The sequence below is a fragment of the Saccopteryx leptura genome, chromosome 11, assembly GCF_036850995.1.
Source record: "Saccopteryx leptura isolate mSacLep1 chromosome 11, mSacLep1_pri_phased_curated, whole genome shotgun sequence".
NCBI lineage: Eukaryota > Metazoa > Chordata > Mammalia > Chiroptera > Emballonuridae > Saccopteryx > Saccopteryx leptura.
The window spans coordinates 65627065-65654006 of NC_089513.1; the positions used below are offsets into that span (position 1 = coordinate 65627065).

The following is a 26942-nucleotide window of genomic DNA, read 5'->3' on the forward strand; positions in this document are numbered from 1 at the left end:
CATGCACTGGGAGCAAGTTTGAACACAGGCTTGGGCCTCCACAGCATCTGCCATGCCTTCCACCTCAGCAGGTGGGCCCGCACACACCCGCTTGGACCGCTTCCACAGCTGCCTCGGCCTCTGCTGCTGCAAGGGCAAGTCTGCATTGTCGTGGGGTTTGCGCACCGGCTCAGACCTCAGCAGCTGCTGCTCAAGCTGGTGACCTCGCGGTTTCGAACCTGGGTCCTCCACATCCCAATCTGATGCTCTATCCACTGCGCCACTGCCTGGTCAGGCCCACTGTGTGTATTTCTTGCCCACCAGGTGCAAGCTAGGATTAAAGCTAATGGCCCACCAGTTCTTGGCTCCGTTGTTTCATTACTGTCTATGTAAATCAAATGTGGACCTGCATGGGCCAGGTGGCTGTGATGGTGGCTGTGGCTACTGGCTTTACAGATGAGAAATGCTGTTTTGCTTATAGGGGCCTATGAGTCTGGGTGAGTCCTGAGGGAGAAAGGGAAGTGGTCTTCCCTGCCTGTTTGCTCATCCGCCTTTACAAGACTTTAATAAACGGAATGGCCCACCATTTTCTGGCTCCACAGTTCCTTTACCATCATCTGCCTGAATCCAATGAGAACCTGCATGGCCACAGTGGCCACTGGTCATACACCCAGTGTACAGGTAAAAGCCAACCTAGGTGTGTGGCTTGGTATTTCCATGTGGACCTGGGCCCAGCAGAGGCAGTCACAAACTCTGGATTGCTTGTAGTTCTAAGAAGGTTGCTGAAGGCCAGTGACAGGCAATGTCCCCCACTGGTCTGCACCGGGTTTTTCCAGAGAGGCCCGGGGCTGGCACATCCAGCGGCCAGCTGTGGAGAGCATTGGTTTAGGATCGACCCTTGTTGGCAGCATGTCCTAAGGAAGGGGTCATCACATCGTGCCCAGATGAGGCAAGTTATACTATGATCAGCACCAGCACAGCAACTCGTGTGCATTGGACAGCATGGAGCTTCACAGTCAGCTGGCCTGGGTCCCAGATATCCTGCCTTGCTGGGCTAGGTTCCACAGAGGAAGGGAGAGAGGCTTGGAGCATGGATGTGTATGGTCCCAGTACAAGCTAGAGCCATTGGTTCCTACACAGTACCTATGCCAGTGATGGGCAATCTTTTGAGCTTGGTGTATCAAACTTCGCCAAAAAACCAGGCATAACACCGGTGGTATGTCACTTCAAGAAAAAAACCATAATTTTGCAATATTTATAGTTTAAATAACAAAAATGTATAATGTAATATATAACTCTATTTAATAAACCAAAAACTAATTATTTAACTTACCTACTTAGTGACTTCTTTGTTCACCTGTCAGTTGGTTTCTTTTGTTGGTCTTGATATCATTTAACTTGTGTGGAGTGCTGTGAACTAAGATAAATGAGGGGGAGGGGGAATTCTCTAACTAACCTGCCTATTAGTGACTTTTTTTGTTGCTGAATTTCACTGGCTAAATCTTCAATTGAAGGTTGGTATTTTGTACACTTCAAACCAAGCAAGCGCTACTAACTTCATCTGTCAATCTGTTTCTTTTGTTGGTTTTGATATTATTTAACGCTGAGAATAAGGTCTCACAAAAGTACGTGAAGGGAAAAATTGTGAATAAAGCCATTGCTATATTTTCTCAGGGTGCTAAAAGTGTCTGGTAATTGGTTCCAGGCACTCCTCTTGATTCTCCAAGCGGCACCTTTCCTGATTCTCAAGCTTTCACCTCAAGTCGACAAACACCTAAGCCCAGATGCTGTCTTGAAATTCTGCAAGTTTCATCTTATGTAAATTAAGATGGCTGCCGCTATTTCTAATAGCGGGAAACGGCACCCATAGCACAGGCCCTTGCCTCTCCCAGCCTCCCCCTCACTTATCTCAGTAACGATGGTCAATTAGAAATCCACAACACCCCAGAACAGTAGATTGGATGATGGTTGCTGTGGTTATGTGGTTGCTGGTAATGGTGATCACAGGGCCCCCAGAGATGCATCCCCCAGGGCATTCCACTGCTCCCTGCTCCACCACCGGAAGTGAGGTCAAAGATCCCCTAACGGCCTAACCGGAAGTCCCAGAACTAGACACTCTGTGCTGGAGTTCTGTTGTTTTGGCCTATAGACCTCTGGCACAGAGTGTCTACACTACAGTAAATGTCCTTCTCAGCATGTGGCCCGATACTTCTCTGGTATGCGGCTGCGTGTCATCAAAAATGGTTACACATGTCAGTGCTGATACGAGTGTCATAGGTTCGCCATCACGGACTTATGCCAAAGGACATGACCCAGAAGTAGGAGCGCATGCAGTGCTGCTCCCACAATTATATAACCTGCTGCCTTTTCTAGAGCTGACTCAGCAGGAGGAGGAGGCGCATGCACGAATCCTCCTGGACTGTATAAAAACTGGCCTTGAACAATAAAGTGTGCTGCAGCTTTGTTGCCCTTTATCCTCCATGTCGGCTGCACATGCATTCTTGTCCCTCAGCATCACACCTCCCAAGGGGTTCCTGGATCCCGACAAGTGGCACAGCGAGCAGGGTAGGCAAGATGAGGTGAGTGGTACTAGGGGACTCCCCGCCCCTATGGAGGAGCAGCCCCAGGTGGAGTAGGCGAAGAGGTGGTCCTTGTTCTCCTTGTGGTACCCAGTAGCACTGTACCTGATGAACTGGACGCTGCCAGTAGACTGGGACACAGTATCCCCCGCAGGATGAGGTCCGGAGAACTCTGGACCAATTGGAGCCGAGTATCTTGGCAGCCCACCAAGAATGGCCAGGCCTGGTAGCTTGGCTGCAGCCGCTACAGCACATGGAAAAAGACTTGGAGCAGCGCCTGGGCAACGTGGAAGTGTGCTGCCAGGGCCAGCCCTCCCAGGCGTGAGGGAGCAAGAGGCCACACCCGCAAACCAGGAATGGGAGGGCCAGTACCATGAAAGGAAGTGCCGCCTGAAGCACGGGACTGGGACTGAGCACATGCCCCTGAAGATCAACAGGCACCAGCTGTGGACGATTTGCTGGCAGCAAGACGTATTAAAGCAAAACGACATTCTGCTTTCATTGTGGAGGCAGCTGTCTCCAGAGCAGCAGTTATTTTTGCCAAAAGATGGCAGCAAAGTCTATAAAATCTAGGCGAGGGGATTGGCTCTGGCTGGCTATTTGCCTGATTACGGGGGAGGCCAAGGACCCCAAGAAACGGGGGTCCTGGGGGACAGGAGGCTTCATGTTGAAATAACCATTTATTGATCCTCCTGCAATGTCCAACACGTTCTGGACTTGATGGACACAGGTGCAGACTCGACTTTGTTTTTTGGCAAACCAGACCTGTTCTGGGGACCCTTGGCGACCATAGAGGGCTATGGGGGACACTAGATACAGATCCGCAAGACAACAGTGACTGTGGGGATTGGCAGACTGTCTCCTAGGGCATACAAGGTTTATATAGCCCCTATTACCAAATACATCCTGGACATGGATGCACTAGCCTGGCTGGCTGTGAGCACCACCCAGGGAGAATTCAGAAATAAACCCATGCCTTTATGGTCAATTAATATTTGACAAAGGAGGCAATAATATACAATAAAGACAGTCTCTTTAATAAATGATGTTGGGAAAACTGGACAGGCACATGAAAAAATAAATAAAGCTAGACCATCAATTTACACCATTCACAAAAATAAACTCAAAATGGGTAAAAGACTTAAATGTAAGTCGTGAAACCATAAAAATCTTGGAAGAAAACATAGGCAGTAAAGTCTCCAATATCTCTCACAGTAATTAATTTGTTGATACAGCTCCACAGGCAAGTGAAATAAAGGACAAAACAAACAAATGGAACTACAGCAAACTAAAAGGTTTTTGCAAAGCAAAAGAAACCATTAACAAAATAAAAAGACAACCCACACTATGGGAGAACGTATTTACCAATATATCTTATAAGGGGTTAATAAATCAAAATTTATAAAAACTCTAAAACTCGCCTGACCTGTGGTGGTGCAGTGGATAAAGTGTCAACCTGGGAACGCTGAAGTCGCCTGTTCAAAATCCTGGGCTTGCCTGGTCAAAGCACGTATGAGAGTTGATTCTTTCTGCTCCTCTCCCTTCTCTCTCTCTCTCTCTGTCTCTCTCTAAAAAAACAGGATAAAGTTAAAAATAAAATATATCTTAAAAAAATAAAATAAAAAACTCTAAAACTCAGCATCAGGAAGTTAAAGAACCCAATTAAAAACTGGGCAAAGGAACTGAATAGAAACTTCTCCGAAGAGGACATATAAGCATATGAAAAAATGTTCAACATCACTAATCATCAGAGAAATGCAAAAAAAACACAATTAGATAGCATCTCACACCTTTCAGAATGGCTCTGTTTAACAAATCAACACAGAAGCGCTGGCAAGTGTGGAGAAAAGGGAACCTTCCTGCACTGCTGGTGGGAATGCAGACTGGTGCAGCCTCTGTGGAAAACAGTATGGAGATTCCTCAAAAAATTAAAAATGGAACTGCCATTTGACCCACCTATCCCACTTTTAGGAATATATGCTAAGAATCCCAAAACACAGACTCAAAAGAAGAAATGCACCCCCATGTTTATTGCAGCATTGTTTACAATAGCCAAGATCTGGAAACAGCCCTAATGTCCGTCAGTGGACGAGTGGATAAAAATGCTGTGGTACATATATACACAATGAAATACCATGCAGCCATAAAAAAGGAAATCTTACCTTTTGCAATGGCATGGATGGACCTGGAGATTATGCTAAGTGAAATAAATGAGGCAGAGAAAAACAAATATAAGATCTCTCTTACATGTGGAATCTAATGGACATGGAGAACTGAGGGCCAGAATAGAAGCAGCGGCAGGGTCACAGGGAGCAGAGGGACAGCTGTCAGAGGGGAGGGGGATGAAGGGATGAGATAAGAGGTAAAGGGAATTGTGAAATTATAAATACATAACACAGAGATACAGATAAAAGGACAGCAAATCCCAGAGGGAAGGGGGGAGGGAGTCCGGGGGAGGGGGCAAAGGGGGTGTAATGGTGGGCATGTTGTTGGAGGGTGAGATGTTATATTGAGTGGGACACTTGAATTCATGTTAACACAATAAATTTAAATTTTTAATTAAAAATAATTTTAAAAAACATGAAGGCACCTCAACTGATGTACAATATTTAGAATTGGAGTATCAGTGAAACCAACAATTGAGTTTTCACCAATTGTGTTTCTAAGCAAAAGAAAAATGAGGTGGAAGAGAAAAAAGAATTTTTCTATCTCAAGCTCACAATCATTGGTTTTAAACTGCTACTGGGTATAAGTCATCTAGGCAGGGATTTACCAATGCTGCGGTCTTCCTGCTCCATCAATAATATCCCATTGCGATCCCCCCAACCTCAGCACACAAAGCTCACAATCTGGGAGTGGTACTCCAAAGGCGACGCTGCTAGTTGAGGCTCAGAAATCTTTATCAGGAGACTTACTAATAATGGTTAAGAAGCTATTAATAATCATATCCCTCCTGGGTAAATCTAGGTAACCATGTCACCTTCTCTACCTCACACGTGCCACAGCTCAAGATATCACAAAAGAGCTTTTCTGTCTGCTCAGTGACTCACCGCTCTGACCTCACTGCTATCTGCAGAGCCTCTCCCTTTTAATTTATTGCTTTTAGAAAGACAAAAAGAAGCGGGGGAGGAGAAAGAGAGAGAGAGAGAGAGAACGGAAAGGAGGGAGGGAGAGAAAGAGAAAGAAAGGGAAAGGGAAGGAGGGAGAGAGAGGCATTCATTCGTTGTTCCACTTAGTTGTGCATTCACTGGTGGCTTCCCGTATGTGCCGACCCAGCATTGAACCAGCAACCTTGGCGCTTCAGGACGACGCTCTGACAGAGATAACCAGCCAGGGCTGCAGAGGCCCCTTCTAAGGCCAGATTATGGAGCTGTTTCATCTGGCTTTATTTACAATAAATGCTATCTTAAAATACATCAACCTCTCCAATGTATTTACATAGAATATGAAGATTTTTCCCACTCTGGAATAAAACAATTTCATTAAAAGTAAACTCTCCTTTCTCCTCTGGGCAATTAGCTGAAGGACAGAAGAAAGGAGAAGGAATTTTTCAGGAGAAAGGAAACTATGTAATGGAAGAGAAAAATCACAGAACAGACCCAGGCGCTTGAAAATACAAATAAAGGAATGTTCTGATTTCTGCATGACATCATATAAAAAAGACAAGTTCAGTGAAAATCAACTTTATTTCTGGACATACCACATTAAAATATAAGCCATATTTATTCATAATATCATAATCAATGCAAAAATAGAACCCTCTTCTCCCCTGTACAAATAAAGAATAATACCGAAGGCTAGAACATGATATTTTAGTCAGGTCTTCAGTATTGGAGTCTCAAAACAACAACTACTGTTTACGTATCTAACTTATCCTACAAAATATATACAAAAGAATTGTAGTGTACAAAAATGAACAAGTTACCAAAATATAATTTATGCCATTTACTTTACACAAAATATAGTTAATATTTTTCAAAAGCTTCACCAATTAGTCGAACAGCTACACTCTTGCCTTCATCTGTTTGAGTAATAAGCAAAGCTTCAAATCTGCCCACAGACTTGGGTCTGAACCGCACAGGCATGTTGATGTAATGCTGGGCTCTGCAAAGAGAAGGGAAAATGTCAGCAGCCTGATGCTAAGGCAGCAAACAAGTCACCGGCCTCAGGTAAGCACAGTGCCTGGCTGAGAGCTCAGGTTTTCTGATGGAAGAACCTAGTCTAGTTACACTCAACCTAAACTTATTTCCCATTTCTTTGATGTTATTATTTAATACAAATGTGGCGCAAAGGAAAGACAAATCTAAACTCTGCATGTGTATCTTGGCTAACCAATCAGAACAGGAAGAGGAAAGCAGGGTTCTGACCCGTGACGCATGGGGCTTCACAATCCGTCTGCAAAAGCCTGTCCACCTAGACAGGAGAGGCGCACCCTACACATACTCACCTCCACCTCGGAGGAACAGAAACTGTCACACGCCCAGCATTAACAGGACTGGATAGCTTTTGCTCCAAAATTCATAACTCTTATTAAAAACCTTCTTGAAAGATTATTTCAGAGGGAATCGAGGCAGGTAAGGAGTGCCCTATGTTTAAATGTAGTACATTGGCAGGTTTGTTTTTGTTCATAAAGTTAGATCCCAAGAGCTTCCAACATACACATTTATTCTCGTGGTGAATGTGACTATGTACACTTGATTACAGCCCGTGATGTTATCTACTTTTAGTCAATCATTTTTAGGTGAAAACTTCCAGCTTTTAGCCCTCCCCCAGAGGGGAGGTGCTGCATCCCATTAGTCTCACCTCAGAGCTACATGTTTCGAAGTTCAGCAATCAGGACTGATACATGCTTTTGTTTCCAATGGCTAGAAATTTAGAAAATAGTTTAAGTATTCCAAAGCCCTTTTCCTAAATGTAGCTGATAATGCAGACAAAAACTTATGGTATGTGTGTCCATATATATTTAAAGTCTTGGTTATTTTCTCCAAATGAATTAATACCTTATTTCCCCCAAGTCAAAACTAATGTACCTTTAAAAAAAATTGTACCTAGTCCATGGCATTGACAAACTACAATTTTCTCTTTCATGTTATCATTTTAATTCTCAGAATAATGTTGTACAATATGCCACCTTACATAGACAAAAGAGAAGTGGTTGCCAGAGGGAAGGAGTGGGAGAAGGGGAGTTAAGGGGACAAGTATATGGTGACAGAAAATGATTTGACTTTGGGTGATGGGCACACAACACAATGAATGGTTCAAATGCTCTAGAAATGTACACCTGAAACCTATGTATTGTTATGGACAAATGTCACGCCATTAAATTTAGTTTTTAAATAATTAATTAATTCTCCAGACAGAAGAGGCCAAGAGTGCATGCATGTTAAGATTTGTATGTCCTTTACCAGTGTGTGATGGTCAGGGGATAGGGATGGTAGAGGAGGGTACAGAGGTGTAAGTGATGAACAAAGACTTGACTTGGGCTGGTAACTATACAATACAGTGTACAGAGATGTTTTGTAGCATTGGGCTCCTGAAACTTGAATAATTTTGTTAACAAGTGTCACCTCAATAAATTCAATTACTTAAAAAAAAGTTTGCTAACTTAAGAGGCTTTAAAATTTATGAATTACTAAAAGTAATTATCCAAAATAAATTTCTGGAAGATACCATTATTAACAAATTTCAAAATGAAATATAAAACTTCTATATTCAACTAAGGAAGTTTTTGAAAAACATTACGATGCACATCTATCACCTACTTGAGATTTACACATACTCTGAATAAAGTGAAGTGCAATTTTAATAAGAACCATGAAGTGGAATACAGCTATAGAACACTACCAGTAAGATGGACATTTTAAAAAAGTCATCTTGTACTATTATTAAAAACTGCTTTAATCTCTGTCTACACACAAAAGGTAATAATAGTAAAGTATGCTGAACCCAGTGGAGTGGTCTAGTTCAAAATCTTTTGCTAGCTAATGACTAATTTTATAGCAAAGCACCCAAAAGCAAAGAGGCCCTCATGGAAGTACATTCTAAACTGCCTGGTTCACTACATGCTCCCACAGACATTTAAAGGGCTTATCAGAAACTATAAATTACATAAACCATAATTCTTTTTAATTTAAAAGGAATACTTTACGTAGGAAAAACCTAACATACTAGCATAGCCAACATACCATCATTATCAAAGAAAAACATTGAAGAGTAACAAATCGCTTGGTTCCTGTGTGTGAGTGAAAAGTACCAACAGCTCAACTACAGTGTTGTTCCCTGCCTGTAACTTTGTGAGAACTATCCTTCCCTCTCAGATCACATGGCAGGGTCTGTCAGCTCCGAGGCTGCAGCCGACCAGGACCCAGCATGTGGTGTGCACGGAGACCTAGCCACAGGAGAGGAGAAAACAGGAGTTCTGACTTCTCAACAGATAGAGACCTGAATACAAGAGGTTAACAGAATGATTCTTTTCAGGGCTAAGGGGAAACATGAACAAACTCTTCTCAAAAAGACGTGAAGGGGATGGGCACCTATGTAAAGAATAGTTCACATGCTATGGACATGTACACTTGAAATCTCCGGGACCCTATGGACCAATGTCACCTTGTTAAATTTAATTTCTAAATTAAAATAATAAAACAGAGTCCAAAACAAAACATTTACAAAATACTTAATGCTTCCTTTTCCTTTCTTTGTAATCCATCACTAAGTGGGTTAAACATCCCTGCATATATCCATGCTCATACACCTCTGCATCAGCCAAAACCCGTGGGACTTCTGGAGGGAAACCCCTGCCTCCTCATGCTGCAGTCCAAGTACATCCCACAAGCTCAGTGCTGCTTCTGTGTGTCAATCCTGACTCAGCACGTCCGAGCCTACTGAAAGCAGCCCCCTCGGGCCTCACAACAGCGTTGGGAAAGGTGCGTCTCTGTAAGGCCATTATTACCTCATGTGCCCTACAAAGGACTCACGTCACATTATTACTTTGAAGTGGACAGTTAAGGTCACAGAGCAGTGTTCTAATAAAAAACAATGTAATTAATGAAAGGCAGGGAATTCTCAAGATTTTCAGAAGAGATTTTATTTCATCTGTCAAAACAAGCTAATTGCTGCTCTCAACTAGCAGTTATATTTCATGAGCCTTTGTCCAAAGTCAAAGTGTCTAAAATTTGGGACATACACAAGAACACTCAATACATGTAATAAGAACAGCACCCACTATTTTAGTTTTGTGAGATTCTTCTCCAAAACTGAAAGTCATTCTTATGTATAAAGAAACTAACTTTTCTACCTTCCTTTATGTAAAATTTAAGCCTATGGATGCATCAAGAAACAAGTTTTCTATAACCTACAACTTACTTCATTTGGTTAAACATATCAGAGTTAGTACTTTACACATAAGATTTTCTTATTCTTATCAAATTTATATTGAGTTGCTGCTGAAATTTTTAACATTACATATTTATCTGAAGTTCCATAATGACAGTTAATATGGATGAAAACCTGGAAACTCATCATGCTCAGAATAAACAGCTGCCATTAATGAAGCCGAAAATTATCTTCAAAGCATAATATTTAAAAACATTTTAAAGTAATATGTTCAAAGGGTATAAAACAAACAATATGTGTCTTGTGATGCTACTTTAAATGCTAGCTTAAGTAAACTGCTCCAATTTTGCTGAAATTAAAAATATTTTCTCATGTATCCAAATTCTTTTTAAAAAAATCTTTCCCACTGATTTGAGAGAATGAGAAAGGAAGAGAAAGAGGGAGAGAGAAAGAAAGAGAGGAAGAAGGTGGGAAGTAGAGGAGAGAGAGGGAGATGGAAGGAAAGGAAGACAGGGAGACAGGAAAGGGGGAGAGGGGAATGAGGAGGAGAGGGGGAAGGGGAGGGAGAGTGGGAAGGGGAGGGAGAGGGGAAAGGGGAGGGAGAGGGGGAAGGGGAGGGAGAGGGAAGAGGGAGAGGGGGAAGGGGAGGGAGAGGGGGAAGGGGAGGGAGAGGGGGAAGGGGAGGGAGAGGGGGGAAGGGGAGGGAGAGGGGGAAGGGGAGGGAGAGAGAAGCATCAACTTGTGATTCCACCCAGTTGTGCATTCATTGGTCACTTGTACGTGCCCTGACGGGATTGAAACCATAACCTTAGCACACTGGGATGCTCAATCCACTGAGCCACCCTGCCAAGGTCTGTTTCAGGTCATGTTTAGATCCTATTAACATGACCTAGGTTTAAAAAAAAAAAGCTTAAAATTTTCTAGCACTGGAATAGTAATGTTAAGTCAACAAGTCAACTCTTTAAAAATGTCTACTTTCCTATGGCTAGCAATGAACACATGTCACATTTCAAAATTGTTTTTAAAAAAATAAGTTGAAGCTGGCCCTGGTAGCTTGAGTGAGTTGGCCCCAGATGCTAAAGATGGCTCAGCGGACTCCATCTCAGGCGCTAAAAACAGCTCAGTTGTTGAACAATGCCCTAGATGGGCAGAGCACCGCCCCATAGGGGGCCTGCTGGGTGGATCCCAGTCAGTGTGCATGCAGGGAGTCTGTCTCTGCCTCCCCTCAATTAATTAAATAAATAAATACTGAAACTAAGCAAAATGCCAACTCATTTATAAAAATTGAGTTTCTCATTAAAATTTTTTCATCATATCTATAAGACTGAAGTCAGGACGAACATGAAAAAGAGGAAAAGCAGTGGTTGCAGCTCCTTCTATTGAGATAATTATTAAATCTAGAAAAAAACACTGGTTTGTTAAAATTTTTAGGGGACAAAAAATAAAGATGCCTAATATGAAAATAATTTGACATTTTCATTGCCAAAATTATACCCAATTTTGCATAATGTCAGTATTCTACGAATTCATAATACCTCAGTGACAACTACCGTACCTATAGGAGCACTGCCACGCCCAGTTCTCCCGAGCCCTCTCACTCATTTCTTCTTGGTCCTACACTCCACGTTAGGAACAGACTCTGCTGCTTGGAACACTTACAATGGAATAAGTTTAGGTTCTTTTTTTGCAAATTAAGCAAAGAATATAACATCAAAAGAGAATTCAAAACCATGATGTATTCAATGATAAAAGTTGGAAAATAAATGTTTAACTCCAGGTCAGTTTTGACTATTTCTTCCTCTAGCCCAGGGGTAGTCAACCTTTTTATACCTACGCTCACTTTTGTATCTCTGTTAATAGTAAAATTTTCTAACCACCCACCAGTTCCACAGTAATGCTGATTTATAAAGTAGGGAAGTAACTTTACTTTATAAAATTTATAAAGCAGAGTTAAAGCATATAATAATAATTACTTATCAAGTACTTTATGTCGGATTTTCGCTAAGTTTGGCAGAATAAATCTTTATAAAACAACTTACTATAGTTAAATCTACTTTTTATTTATACTTTGGTTGCTCCGCTACCACCCACCATGAAAGCAGGAACGCCCACTAGTGGGTGGTACGAACCAGGTTGACTACCACTGCTCTAGCCTTACAATAATAGTGACATAACAGCTTAACGCCTGTTTTAAATAACGTTTCTTTACCAAAACTATAAATGAGCTGAATGCTCGTCTTTTTTTTAAAAAAAGGAGGTACAAGGTTGTTCAAGGAAATGCAAAGAAAAAGAACTGTAGGATTTCCTAAAACTTTTTAAAGCTTCAGAAAAAAAACAAAACCCCACCATCTTTTTATATAAGAACTCCTTGCAACAAACATCTGAAGTCCTCCAGGAAGTTCTGCCAGGTGTGTGCTAGTTTACACAGAAGGACTCCACCCAGTATACTTTGTGTTTTGAAATACACAAACTGCATAAAGCTGCTTTAAGATCAGGAATGTGAACCAGACAGAGAATAAAGGGAAGCTGAATTAATAATGCAATTATGATGTAGTTCAAACTCAGATAATAAAAGTGTTCAGGATTGATCATTTACTCAGTATCTATTTGTACTCAGATACTAAAAAGTTACAATTAGGAATTTAAATAATCTATTTTTAAATAAACTAATTGCTTCTACAGTTATGTCACTATGTATTTAACTGTACGAACTCATTATAATACACTAGTATAACATTACTGATCTTGAACCAGTCAAGGTAAACAAACCTTCAATAACTGGAGGGGCCCAGAGACTTCTGGGAAAAAGAACTCTGTCAGAGCAGAGAAGCTGGAAAACTTGGGTTTAGTAGTCTTTTAAATTTAGGCCTTTCTCTTCTACACAGTTACTGAAAGGATTAAATGGGAAAGCACCAATAGGAAACCATGAGCTTATATCAAAATCTCTGGAGTTAGTCTTGCCAGATCCTGCCACTACGGCCAACTTAAAGAAGGACTTTATTAATGATGCAGACGATACCGTCGTCATGACCGGGAACTAACACTCACACATCTCTATGTACTCCTCTTACAATTACATGCTATCAGGAGCACTATCATCTCTACTTTACCAGTTAGGAAACTGAGGCTTAGAGAAATTAAGTCTATGATAATTTTGGAGATGTATTCATCGTTGAATTTACAGTTTGCCTCCCTGAGAGGCAAAGAAAGTACTTATCTTCAAGTACATCAAGAGCATGTCTTACAGCACCTAGGTTGGGGCAGGGGTAGTGAGAGATGGAAAAATGGAAAGAAAAGAAAAGAGATGAGGGAAATGGGCCTCGCAAGTTCAGTGCCCAGATGTCCGTATAAGACATCCTGTCCTAGAGCACAGCACTGTGGGCTTAGTAACCTAGTAAAGACAGTCCCAGAATGTTTGCTGAGTGCTCTGAGCGTTCAAGGAATGTAACATGTTTTTGGGAGAGTCTTCTCATGCTATAATGAAAGATCTTATAATTAAGTGATTTAATTAAAGGTGAAGAAAAAATTACTCTTCAGTATCAAGTCCAATAAAACTTAACAGGGACAAACAAGTTTCAAATTACAACTTAAATGAACATCAAGTGGAAAAAGAAACTTTGCAAGAACAATAAGGAGGACCTGATTTAAGAATAATATAGGGTATTTGAAGAATGACAAATGAAAAATACCCTAATGAAAGTTTCCCTAATTAATCTGTGAAAATTAAGTTTTGTCCAAATTAGTGAAAATTTAACCCCCTGATTCTCAGCATAGTGAATGAAGCGGGAATTATTCTAAAGTTAATCACAAAATAATTAAGGTTCTATGTATTTATGTAGCTGGCACAATACTGGGTGACAGAAATCATACGTGAACTTTGGGTTGCGACACCTTCAAGTACACTAGTGGTCAGTCATGAAATGTCTTCTCTTCTCCAATTTAAGAAGACCCACGCGTTCACTGCCCTGTGGTGCTGGTGAGGAAGATGAGGAGCTGCGGCAGAGGGAGCCTCACATATCCTGACTCCCAAGAGAAGTCCTGATGTTCCAAAAACAAACTCCTAAATGAGAACATTTTGATTTAGGAGAAACTCACCTCAAAGAATATTTTGAATGCTTGATGTAAAAGGGCTCTCTGGGACTTAAAAACTTCAGCTGCAATTTAATAGGAAACACTTTATGAAGTGATGCAAGTTCAGTATTTGAACATATATCTACATTTTAAAATTTAAGATAGCCAGAGAATTAGGTAATACAATAAATGCTCATAAAAACACATAAAAGAAAATTTTAATACGCACTTACTTTAGTTTTGACTAGAGTAAACGTTACGCAGAAGTAAGTTGGTCTGATAGTACAGAACAAGAGGAAAAATAAAAAATATAAAAAACAAGTGCTAGTTTTGATTTTCAGAGAAAGGGTCGTGAACTTTCCATGAGTTTCTTTTCAAATATGGTATTTAAGGCATTAAAAAAACTAACTCATTATTACAACTTAAAAATCTACAACATAAGCTTTTAATTATTAGCAAAATGTTTATCAAATAGTTGAATACATTTACTTTTCTAAAACCCACTGTAGTACTTCCAACTTACCGAGTGTGTAATAAAAGATTTATTTCGCAAATTGACTTTTAACGTCCTTGATTCCCCAACTCTAGTTGGTGGAAACCGATACACATCTTCTGGGGCATAAACTCCACGGTGGGTCAAGTCAAGCTGTCTGCTTTGGAAACAGTTTCAAAGTCATCTATTTAAAATCATAGTAATTTCAACTATTTAGATATATTAAATAATGAAGTAGTGCTTTAATTTGTTTTCCCCTACAACTCACTTAAGAAATAGTCTTATAACGGCCATTTCACTAAGTTGTCTAAAGATAAAACGCTGGCAGCAGGAGCCCTCTTAGAGAGTGCCGAGTTCGCCAGGATGGCAGCACCGCCTCTGCCCTCTCACTAACGCCCGACTCTCCACTCACTGCAAACCCAGTTTTCAAGGCGGTCCTTTCACCTTAGTTGTTTCACTGCCTACGCACAGTGCAGTCCACTGATCACCTTCATTTTCTCCAGGAACGAACTAGCCTGCGAGCGTGACACAGCTCTGCCTCTTGGTAACATGTGGCAGCAGGGACCACTTCCTCGCCCGGCTTCCAAACTCCAAGCTGCTGACTTTCATTTCCCTAGCCACTAGTCAGTCTGTGCGGGCTCATCTCTACTCCCTCGCCTCCAAGGCTCTGTCCCACGAGGCTCGCCCTGGACATCCTTACCTGCTCACACGACACACTCCTAGTAATCCCACCTCAGGATCCAGAGACCTCACATTTATGTGACTCCCAGATTTGTTTCTCAGCTCAGACTGAGCATCTGAGCACCATATGCAATCACCTCACAATTACCACCTATGGCTCCACAAATACAGAATAAGCTGGTTATCTTTCTCCTCAAACCTGATTCTCCATCTTATTTCCTGTCCAGGGGAACAGTACCTGGGAGTTGCCCTTGACCCCCTTCTTCCTCATACCCCTGATCCAATTCATCACTGACTGAGTCCCTCAAATTTCCTTCCTATAAATCTCAAGTGTCCATTGCCCATCATCTTCCTCGACACATCTTGGCCCTGAACTGCTTACAAACACCCTCTGACTGGTTTCACCATAGGTACTCTTGCCTCCTTCTAACTGGTCCACTTCTAGCCAGAAGGACTTCTCTGTAATATGCGAACCCGGTCATGGCATCAACAGTTTCCAGCAGCCTGACCAGGCAGTGGCGCAGTGGATAGAGCATCGGACTGAGATGCAGAAGACCCGGGTCCAAAACCCCAAGGTCGCCAGCTTGAGTGCGGGCTCATCTGGTTTGAGGAAAGGCCCACCAGCTTGAACCCAAGGTCGCTGGCTCCAACAAGGGGTTACTCGGTCTGCTGAAGGCCCACGGTCAAGGCACATATGAGAAAGCAATCAATGAACTAAGGTGTTGCAATGCACAAAGAAAAACTAATGATTAATGCTTCTCATCTCTTTCCGTTCCTGTCTGTCTGTCCCTGTCTATCCTTCTCTCTGATTCACTCTCTGTCTCTGTAAAAAATAAATATTAAAAAAAAAAAAGATTAAAAAAAAATAGTTTCCAGCAGTTTTCCAGACAACCGCTGAAGCACAAGGCCCTGAGTGGTCTGCACTCTGCCCCCCACCCTCTCTAGCCTCACCTCACCTCACCCTCTCTGCTCTGCTCTAGGCCTGTGGGCTGCTTTTGTTCCATAAGAGCCGACCATCCCCATCATCCTGGTCACGCACTTAGGTCCTTTCCACTCATTCTCAACTTAAAGGTCCCATTGTAGGGAGGTTCCTTCCACATATGGTTTCCCACATTTCCATTTATTTCCTTCCTGTCCTTTCCACAGGCTGGAATCAAGCTTGTTAGTGTGATTACTTGTGATGTGGCTCCTCCTCCACAAGGGGGAGTCAGTGGAGGCAAGGACACAGGCATTTTGCATATGTCTTACTGCCACTGCCTAGCACACAGTTAGCAGGAGATGAGAGGATGAATACTGGCATAGTGATGAGTACACATGCTCTTTAAATTTTAAAGCACTCTGATTTCTTACAAAGTGCATTATGTACTGCTAATAGAAATAAATGACATTTATATTGAATTCAGCAGATATTTAACATATTCTTACAATCATCTTCCTCCAGAACTTAGACCTAAATATTAATTAATTAAAGATTATTAGAAATATTTCATTAGATAAAATACTTAAATATACTGCTCACAAAAATTAGGGGATATTTCAAAATGAATATAAAGCTATAAAATATCCCCTAATTTTTTGAGCAGTATATTATCATTAAAGTTGTATAAGCTGCTGGTATAAAATATACATTCTTAAAAGTTTTGGCAACTTCCCTAGCCTCCATCTCCTCCATCTTTCTTTCCTCGGGGCCAGGGAACATTGCCGGGCGGGATATGCACTCTGTACTCAATAAAGCCGTTTATTATTCCAAAAAATAAAACAAAAAAAAACAAAAAAAAACAAACAAAAAAAAGTTTTTAAGGATCTACTACTTTCATAGATTAAAAAAAAAAAAACCTTTTAAGAATGTAAAATGGCATACCACTTTATGAAAAGTACTCTGCAGTTTATTTAAAAGTTAAATGTATGCTTGTCATATGACCCAGCAATTCTACTCTTAGGTACTTATACCCACCCACCAAAAATAAAAAACTATGTTTAGACCTGACTGGTTGGCTCAGTGGTAGAGCATTGGCCTGGCGTGCAGGAGTCCCAGGTTCGATTCCTGGCCAGGGCACACAGGAGAAGCACCCATCTGCTTCTCCACTTCTCCCCCTCTCCTTCCTCTCTGTCTCTCTCTTCCCCTCCTGCAGCCAAGGCTCCATTGGAGCAAAGTTGGCCCGGGTGCTGAGCATGGCTCCATGGCCTCTGTCTCAGGTGCTAGAATGGCTCTGGTTGCAACAGAGCATCGCCCCCTAGTGGGATTGGCTGATGGTCAGGTGCATGCAGGAGTCTGTCTGCCTCCCTCTCACTCCAGAAAAATAATAAATAAAAAAGTATGTCCGCAAAAATACACATACAATAATGTTCATGGCACCTTCATTCATAATGGCTTCGAATTAGAAGCTACCCAAATGTCAACAGGTAAATAAATTATAATAAGCTCATAGAATGAAAAACTAAACAATAAAAAAGAAAACTCTAGATATACTCATCAACATGAATGAATCCCAAAAAATATGTTAAGGGAAAGAAGCCGTATGGAAAGAGTATACATGCACATGAACAAAGCTACCCTATGGCAACAGACTAGAACAGAACAGACCCTGGGGTGAGGGCGAGGGCTGACCGCAAAGGGGCACAGCAGAACGGTCTGGGGGCAGAAAAACAGCCTCTACCTTCACTGGAGTGGTAGTGACACACGTCAACATATAGGCAGGGCCAGTGAGCACTACTGAATAAATTACATCTCAAGTAAGTACCGAAGAAAAGTTTTTAGGAATGATAAAAGCAACATACCTAGGTATGAGGGCAGAAGCTTCTTCTGATACAGCTTGTCTTTGAGGCTTAACTAAATTATCTATTTTAATAAGACTATTTGTAGAAATGCATGAATTTTCAAGCTCATTTTCTGCTTTGACACTCTGTATATACATATAAAAAAATCACACAGTTGGAGAGAAGAAAAATAGTTTAGGAAAATACATTTACCTTTTTGAATTCTACTATTTCCTTCACAATTTTTTAAAAGAAGATGTAAGATTTTTAAATTCTCTAAATCACAAACCCTATACTTTCCACTGTTCAGTTTCTTAAACACACACACACACACACACACACTCTCTCTCTCTCTCTCTCATGTAATCAAGTCAAACACAGACTTCATAAAGCCAAACCCAGACTTCAAACATGCCAATCAATAAAGATAAATGAGAAAATTAAGCTAGGCTATACAGCAGAATTAATGAAATTAAAATACCAGGAAAATATTCTGCATTTTCAGGCCAGTTTTTCATGTCAAATTCACTTGGTGTTTTAACACACACACACAATTTATTTAAATTTAGTGTAATACTCACTTGTCCACAGAGTTGAAATCTCAAGGTATGCTTCATATGAGGCTCCTTAAGGGGGTGACATTCAACATCCCAAAACTGGGCATAATCCCCTTTATCTCTGGGCAAAAATGTGATGGAGACCTACAAAACAACACACCCCAGAAAGAAGTTTGGACACCGAACCTTACCCATATGTAGCTAGATTACCAATTCAAAATGGTGGTATGAACAATTAAAGGAAAAAATATTTTTGTATTGACTAGTTTAGCCACTAATTAAAAAATAATTTGAACAATCCTATTTTTTTTTTTTATTTATTTTTTTTTTTTTTCATTTTTCTGAAGCTGGAAACGGGGATAGACAGTCAGACAGACTCCCGCATGCGCCCGACCGGGATCCACCCGGCACGCCCACCAGGGGCGGTGCTCTGCCCCCCAGGGGGCGATGCTCTGCCCATCCTGGGCGTCGCCATATTGCGACCAGAGCCACTCTAGCGCCTGAGGCAGAGGCCACAGAGCCATGCCCAGCGCCCGGGCCATCTTTGCTCCAATGGAGCCTTGGCTGCGGGGGGTGGAAGAGAGAGACAGAGAGGAAAGCGCGGCGGAGGGGTGGAGAAGCAAATGGGCGCTTCTCCTATGTGCCCTGGCCGGGAATCGAACCCGGGTCCTCCGCACGCTAGGCCGACGCTCTACCGCTGAGCCAACCGGCCAGGGCCTGAACAATCCTATTTTTATTGGGCTAGCTAATACAAAAAAATTCTACAGCTGTCAAGTTTAAGATCTAAATGAGGACAGTCCACCTGCAGACACACAATCCAGTCCTTCAATGCAATTCTTTTTTTTTTTTTTTTTTACAGAGAGAGAGAGACAGATAGATAGGGACAGACACAAAAATAGGGAGAGATGAGAAGCATCAATCATCAGTTTCTCCTTGCAACACCTTAGTTGTTTATTGATTGATTTCTCATATGTGCCTTGACCGTGGGGCTACAGCAGACCGAGTCACCCCTCACTCGAGCCAGCGACCTTGGGCTCAAGCTGGTGAGCTTTGCTCAAGCCAGATGAGCCCGTGCTCAAGCTGGCGACCTCAGAGTCTCAAACCTGGGTCCTCTGCATTCCAGTCTGACACTCTATCCACTGCGCCAATGCCTGGTCAGGCAGGAAGCTGTAATATTCAAAAACAGTATTTTATAAAGTTTACCAGTGTTAAAAACTTTCTTTATCCAAGAATTCAGTGTTAAAAATAGTGACTACTAGTTAGGGTGACAATTAGATTTTGAGCCTGGATTTAACATGAAAACACTTAAAGTGACCTAATTTCCGTTACTATTGTGTAGCCAGCAAGCCGCAGAGATTGTAGGCAAAGGTAGAATACTGCTGAGGAGACGAGAGCATCAAGAGTAGGAGTTACACTGTTAAAGATGACAGGGACACTGAGAACAGGAAAGAAACCAACCATGTCCTAAATGATGAAAATACACATTTTACCAGGGACTACTTGGGCAGTACCATGTTATTAGACAAATTTTACTTAAGACTTCCTTCCAACAACAAAAATTAAAAAGGAAAGAAAACCTAGTATTACTTCACGTTACACAGAAGGAACATAATGGAAACTGTAACATTCATCAGCTCATTTAATCCCATATCAAACTGACCAATGTTTCAAAAAATTGTGTAATCCTTTAGTCTAAGAATTAGGTTGTAACTAACTTTCCCCTACTATTAGTATTCTTTTTCGTGACAGAAAGATGATGACAGACAGACAGCAAGGGAGAGAGATGATTAACTCATAGTTGTGTCACTTTTGTTGTTCAATAACTGCTTCTCATACGTGCCTTGACTGGGGGACTGAAGCTAGTCAGTGACTCATTGCTCAAGCCAGTGACCTTGGGTTCAGGCCAGTGACCTTCAGCTTCAAGCCAGTGACCCTTGGGCTCAAGCCAGCAACCTTGGGATCATGTTAATGATCCCATGGCTCAAGCTGGCAACCCTGCACTCAAGCTTGTGAGCCTGTACTCAAGCTGGATGAGTCCACACTCAAGCTGGTGATTTTGGGTGTTTGAACCGCCCCACCACCAGTTAGGCTAGAACACTATTATTTATATATATCAGTAATTGAGCTATTTGGTAATACTTCTCAAAATGGTTCCAGAAAGGTGTGCCTTGCTCCCCCCACCCCACCTTAAATGAAGAAATCAGACCTAGAATTCATTTGACAAATGTGATTTGACAAGATACAAGGGTTTGGGCCAGTGAAGAAAATAAAAATCATGGAGGTTACACTTCTATGATAAGTACTGTGTGAAAAGAAATTCCTGGGAGACAATTTAGTCTTGCACCCTCATTTTTCTTTATTTACAGCTTTGCTGATATATAATTCATATACTCTACAGTTTACCCATCTCAACTACTTTGTTAGTGTATCTCTAGAACTATGCGACCATCACCACAAAATTACCGTATTTCCCCATGTATAAGACACACCATTCCCAGAAAATTTGGGGTCTAAAAACTGAGTGTACCTTATACAGTGGTTGTAGATATTTTTTTACTTGCATTTCCTGGTTTTTCACGCTTGATGAAGATTTGTATGAATTTTATGATGAATAAAACTTGAATTCAATAACTTTATGTAATACTTTTTTTTTCAAATTTTGGGCCCCAAAATTAAGGTGTGTCTTATACATGAGAGCGTCTTTTACATGGGGAAATACGGTACTGTCTGGATAAGAGCTGTTGAAGCATGTTCTAAGTCCTAGCAGCCTGCAGCCACTGAAGTGCTCATATCACAACGTACATCAGTCACAACACTAAGTATGGTGCTGTGGTTTGTTGTTTATAGAGAGCAAGACATTCTGTTGCAGGAAGCAACCCTCTGCCTGTGCTGAGCCTCTTCTCCTGGGAGCCTGGCTGTGAACAGCACTGGTCTAGGCAGGGCCAACTACTCTCCAGCTATAAAAACAATGTCAAAACTCACCTTTTGGATTCCATGGCTTTTCATTATTCCAGAAATAGGAGAACATCTGAATGCTGCATAGGTAGCTCTAAAAACATCTCCACTTTCATCAACTCCCTACAAAGTAATCATTTAAACAATCAAATGAAAAAATATAAAAGTTAATGGAACAATTCTGAGTGACACCCTTAACCTGTGTGGTTATCGAGGACACACAAACCCATCTTGTTGTGGACAAGGAGAACTCAACGACATTGTCGTTAGAGGAGGGTACCGTCAGACTCGCTCCCACATCACCTCACACAACTGTCCTCCCTACGTCAGCAGCCAGTCCTCCCTGCCTACCGTGATCTTTAGAATGCTGTTCATGTTTAAGGACTTCCTCTTCTGCAGATTCTGAAGAACCTGCTGAATGTGCATTTAATACCTTATGCAATCCCAGTTTATTTCTCTTCAGTAGGTACAGCATTATCTTTTGCACACATTTTGTCAATATTATGATGCAGAACTATTACCCTCACACAAAATATACTGCTCACAAAAATTAGAGGATATTTCAAAATGAATATGAAGCTATAAAAAAATCCCTTAATTTTTGTGAGCCGTATACATGCCAAAAAGGCCATGGTGTTCTAAACAACACACATGACAACACATTCAATTCAGGCAGTGCCCTTTGGCAGTGCCCTCCTGCAGTGTTTAGTATGCCAACACTCAACAGCAAAAAGCATTCAGTTCTCTCTCCTGCACTAGCTCCCACTGGTGGAATGCATGCGACAGTACTCAGAAAATGGGTGAGAAAAATGTGCCTGTATGTGCACACACATACAATGCTCTATTCTATCATAGCCTTTTTATATATTTTTCAAAATAAAGTTATTTCAGATAAAAATCAGGGCTGTAGGAGACAGCATTAAATGGAGCAAGAACATATTTTTAGAGTGATTCTCTAATTTGACTCTCAAAACCACTGTGAAAAAGACTGGGCAGGTATTAGCCCAAGCTTTAGAGAAAATCAAATAAATGAATTAGTGGAACAAAAATCCAATAATCTCGACCTATATTCATAATTCAATTTTTAAAACACCCTACCTAGAGTTTAAACGTGGAAATAAATACACTCGCAGCAATTATTACTGACCTTGACATAAGGTGGAGCCAAGGATGACAGATACCATTTCACTTCTGTGTTACCGTGATTCTCAAGCTCCAAATAATTTCCTATAAGGAACACATGTATAACAACTCAGACTCTTGGAGAACTAAGTAAACAAGCAGATTACTCTGATAATCACTGTGGTTACCTCATCATAGAGAAAAAATGCCATCACTAGATCCCTAGAGGAGTCTAATAGGAACAACAGGATTTTCTAACAAAATCACATCTGACAGGATCCTATTTTGGATTTAATCAAAGTGCAAAGCAAAGCTATCAAAAGGCTTAATTTTAAGCAAGGGAACAGTAAGGTGACTTATATTTTTAGGAAATGACTGGCTGCTGTGGAGAAGAGACTGCCGGGGGCCCGAGGGAAAGGAGCCCGGTGAGAGGTCCCGGCAGTTCGGCTGAGGGATGGCGCGGGAGGTAGCTGCATCAGGCTTGACCCGTGGCAACGGTAGGAAAAGCAGGGGGTCAGATGTGGGATTTATTTTGAAGACAGACTGCAAAGGACTAGCTAGTGGACTGGACAGAGAGGCAGGGAGGGGAAAGAGAGCAACTTCCAGGAATTTGGCTCAACCAAACGGGCACACAGTGATGCCGCTTACTGACTGACATAGGTGAGGCTGAAGCAGCAGAAGGTTTTGTGGGTAAAATAAGAGTTGTTTTTGTCAGATGATCATGCAGAAGCTGAGCAGATGCTTGCTGTGCACATCTGGGGCCTTGGGAGAGCAGAGAGAAGAAAAGGGACACAGGCATGTCCAGGAAGAAGAGTCAGCAGCAGAACCTGAGAAGGAGTGTGGGAAGCAAAGGAAAACCAAGAGGGCTTCCAAGGAAGAGTGGGTGACAATGTGGAGAGATCAAATTAATAGACACCTAAGAGACCTGGATTTGGCGATATGCTGCTTTTCAGTGACCTGGATAGCGGCGGGTTCAGAGCACGGTGGTGGTAGCAACTAACCGGTCTGAGGAAGGTGAGGCGGGAGCATAATTATCTCACCAGGAAGGATGCTGAGGAAGCCACGCTGCAGCAAGGCTGAGGAAGGCACTGCTTACACAGGAGGAAGTAGAGTGCACTGTGTGCTGATGGAAATGTGTCAGCAAAGAGGGAAAGACTGCTGACACAGGAGAGAGAGTGCCGGAGGAAGTCCCTGAAAGGGCGGGAAGAGATGGGCCTAGGTTCCAAGCAAAAGAGTTCATCTGTGACGGAGCCAGAAGCCTTTCCTTTAGCCTGATGGCTTCTGTATTTTCAGTGATGTGTGAGGCAAAGTAAAGAGTTGGAAAGTGTGAGAGCAGGAGTGAGGGAGGATGGGGAGTAGGAGCTCTAAGAAAGGAACTGCTAAAAACTCTTACAGCTGGGTAAAGGACACATATTAAAAAGAGCTGGGAGAGATCCTAGTGTTGTTGATCTGAGAGCTGAGCTCATCAGTCAGTCAGAATGGTTTTCTTCAGGAATGTTCTGCTGCTTAGGAAGAGACATGGGGTAGGTAGACAGCTGGTTTTCACGAGGGCTGGGATATTGCCAGACAGAAATGTAGAGGGTAGAGGGCACCAGGCAGTTAAGAATGCAAAGCAGTAATGACAATGACAGAGCATAGAGTTCAAGGAGGGTTAGCAGAGCAGTGGGATGTGAATGCGGGGAGTGGGGAAGGCAGTCTGGTCAGCAGCCCCGAGGTCTGAATGAGGCCAGAGAACTGCTGTGGACTCCTACAGGAAGTGATCTGGAAAGACAGAAACGTGACAGTCAGGAAGGGACAGGCTTGAGACTGAGAGTGCAAATACGGTATAGCTATTGGTCATGACAAAATCCAAGAGGGGACCTTAAGAGTAGGAAACTGAGCTTGTGTGGAAGACAAAACCAGTGAAAGAGGCCAGGAGACAGAGGGCCAAGTGACAGATGGTCTCAAATTCCTTCTAATAGGTCTCACATACAATCCTAGTCCTTCAGACTGAGCCCAGAGAGGAGACACACACACACACACACACTCTCTCTCTCTCTCTCTCTCTCTGTCACAACAAAAAGTGACGAAGATGCCAGGCTCTACCCATTTTCCTTTCTTCTTTAGCTATTAACCAACTGATTAGAATTCTATCCAAAGATTGAGTGAGAGTAGGGGAAGGATGGTTCTGAGCAAACAAAATGTAAGACTCCTGGAATACATAGCTTTGTTAAACACCTAGATTTAAAAGTTACAATTTTTAAGTTTCTCCAAATCCATCTCATCATTGAAAAAACTGCCAATAACTACTTGATTCTGGCCTAAAATAAGGCGGTAAAATTTGTACTTATCACTAACATATAATTAACCCGGAAAAAAGAGTATTACACTCAATATGTCATAGGCATTTGAATTAAATAATCCTTTGAGACAGTACCTGAAGTTTCACCAGGTTCTGTTGGAGGAAAAGAAACAGTCTTAGTTCTTATCTCAACTTTTGTGGAAGGTGGTCTTTTCATTGGTTTTACCAGATAACTGGTTAAAGGCTCAGTAACTGAAGAAAACATTTCAAATTGGCTGGAAGCCAAACGAGTGAGAAGTTCTTTTTGAGTCAAATCTTCTCGAATTTGAATGCGCACAATTTTCTGAAAGGAGCCAAATACAGGGACAAGACACAAATGTAGCTACAATTTTTAAAGAATTCCTATTATTAAGTCATGATAGCAAAAAGAAATACAATACAAAACACTGATGAATTTAGAAATTAAAGCTTATTCAGATTTCAAAGCAAATCTTTGACTTTATCCCTTGTCTCAAACTCCCTTTTTTTCAAAGCAGATTTTGCAAATTAATGGCTTCTAGGCCCCCCTCCATTTCTGCCCCCACCCAGGAGAGTCATGCAGATCACTAATAGAAAATCTCCATCCTAAATGCTGTATTTAAATAAGTCTAGTTAGACTACAAGACAAGACACCTTCCTCTGATTTCTGAAAGGATTACATTTCAGATACAATACAAATTATAGTAAAAGAAATGCTTCTCAAAAAAAAAATTAAAAAGTACCTTTTGTCCATCGTCACAGTGTATATAGATTAAACCACTCCATGGGAACATTGAGGGTTTTGTGGATGAGGAGGAATTCGGACTCACAAGAATTTGTAGCTTACTCCTTAAAAAAAGAATTTAATAATGAAAACCAAGAATGCCCTATACTTTAATAGCAATAACCACAGCAGTTATAAATACTGTCCCATCAATAACCAACCATTTCCTTATTGCTCAGAAAGAGCAGATAATGGAGATGAGCTCCCATACACATTGGAGTTTGCATCAACCCCAACTCAGAGGCTAACAAGTAACTAAGTAGCAAGAACCCATGAACCCAAGAGCAATCTCCTGTGGAAATAGTCCATACCACAGAAATACCATTTGAAAAGCAATTCCAAATTAAAATTTCTAAAGCAGAAGACCAATACAAAAAAGCTCTGATTTACTTGGTAATGAAGAATAATACTGGTCCTGGCCAGCTGGCTCAGTGGTAGAGCGTCGGCCCAGTGTGTGGAGGTCCCGGGTTGAATTCCTGGTCAGGGCACACATGAGAAGCGACCAGCGACCATCTGCTTCTCTATCCCTCACCCTCCCCTTCTCTCTTTCTCTCTCTCTCTATCCCTTCCACAGCCATGGCTCAAATGGTTTGACCAAGTCAGCACTAGGCACTGAGGATGACTCCATGGCCTCGCCTCAGATGCTGAAATAGCTCAGTTGCCGAGTAACGGAGGAACTGCACCAGCTGGGCAGAGCATCGCCCTGTAAGGGCCTTGCTGGGTGGACTCTGGCCAGGCCGTATGCAGGAGTCTGTCTCTCTGCCTCCTTGCCTCTCAATTAAAAAAAAAAAAGGAATGATACTGAAACAGTACAAAGAAGCATGACAGATGTGGAGAACACTGAAAGAAAAGGAAGATGAAAAATGAATGAAGACTGCTTCTTTTTTTTTCAGTTGCTAAAATTTTCTGTGTTCATTGTTCTCTTCAAGAGCAATAGCATGTCAAAGAAGACTTTTAAATACGGTGATATAGTCAGATTTGTGACTTAAAAACAACCCTCTGTTACAAAAGCTCTTTCAGTACACACGTCAAAAATGGCAGAGAAAGCTTGGCCTGTGGTGGCAAACTGGACAGAGCATTGACCTGGAACACTGAAGTCGCCAGTTGGAAACACTGGGCTTGCCTGGTCAAGGCAGATACAACAAGCAAGCAATGAACTAAAGTGAAGCAACTATAAGCTGATACTTCTCACTAGTTCTTTTCCCCCCAACCCTCTATGCAGAATCAATAAGTAAAATCTTTGGGGGGAAAATGGCAGAGAAAAAAATATTATTTTCTACTGCTAATAGCTAAACACATGGGACAATGGAAAAAGTTGTTTATAAACAACCTG

The 26942-nt window shown here is 41.6% G+C and overlaps 1 protein-coding gene across 2 annotated transcripts in view; it reads right to left on the reverse strand.

The window, feature by feature from the left end:
* Window positions 1–6239: 6239 nt before the first annotated feature.
* Window positions 6240–26942, reverse strand: part of CEP192 (centrosomal protein 192) — a 149639-nt gene continuing 128936 nt past the window's right edge. For both annotated transcript variants that reach the window (XM_066352246.1, XM_066352247.1), the window contains 9 exons: window positions 25569–25674; window positions 24943–25150; window positions 22552–22631; window positions 21432–21527; window positions 18474–18593; window positions 17914–18038; window positions 14485–14614; window positions 13986–14044; window positions 6240–6662 (listed from right to left, as the gene is read on the reverse strand). In XM_066352246.1, the coding sequence (XP_066208343.1) occupies window positions 6524–6662; window positions 13986–14044; window positions 14485–14614; window positions 17914–18038; window positions 18474–18593; window positions 21432–21527; window positions 22552–22631; window positions 24943–25150; window positions 25569–25674 (1063 nt within the window). In that variant the 3' untranslated portion in view covers window positions 6240–6523. The remainder of the gene's footprint in view (window positions 6663–13985; window positions 14045–14484; window positions 14615–17913; window positions 18039–18473; window positions 18594–21431; window positions 21528–22551; window positions 22632–24942; window positions 25151–25568; window positions 25675–26942) is intronic.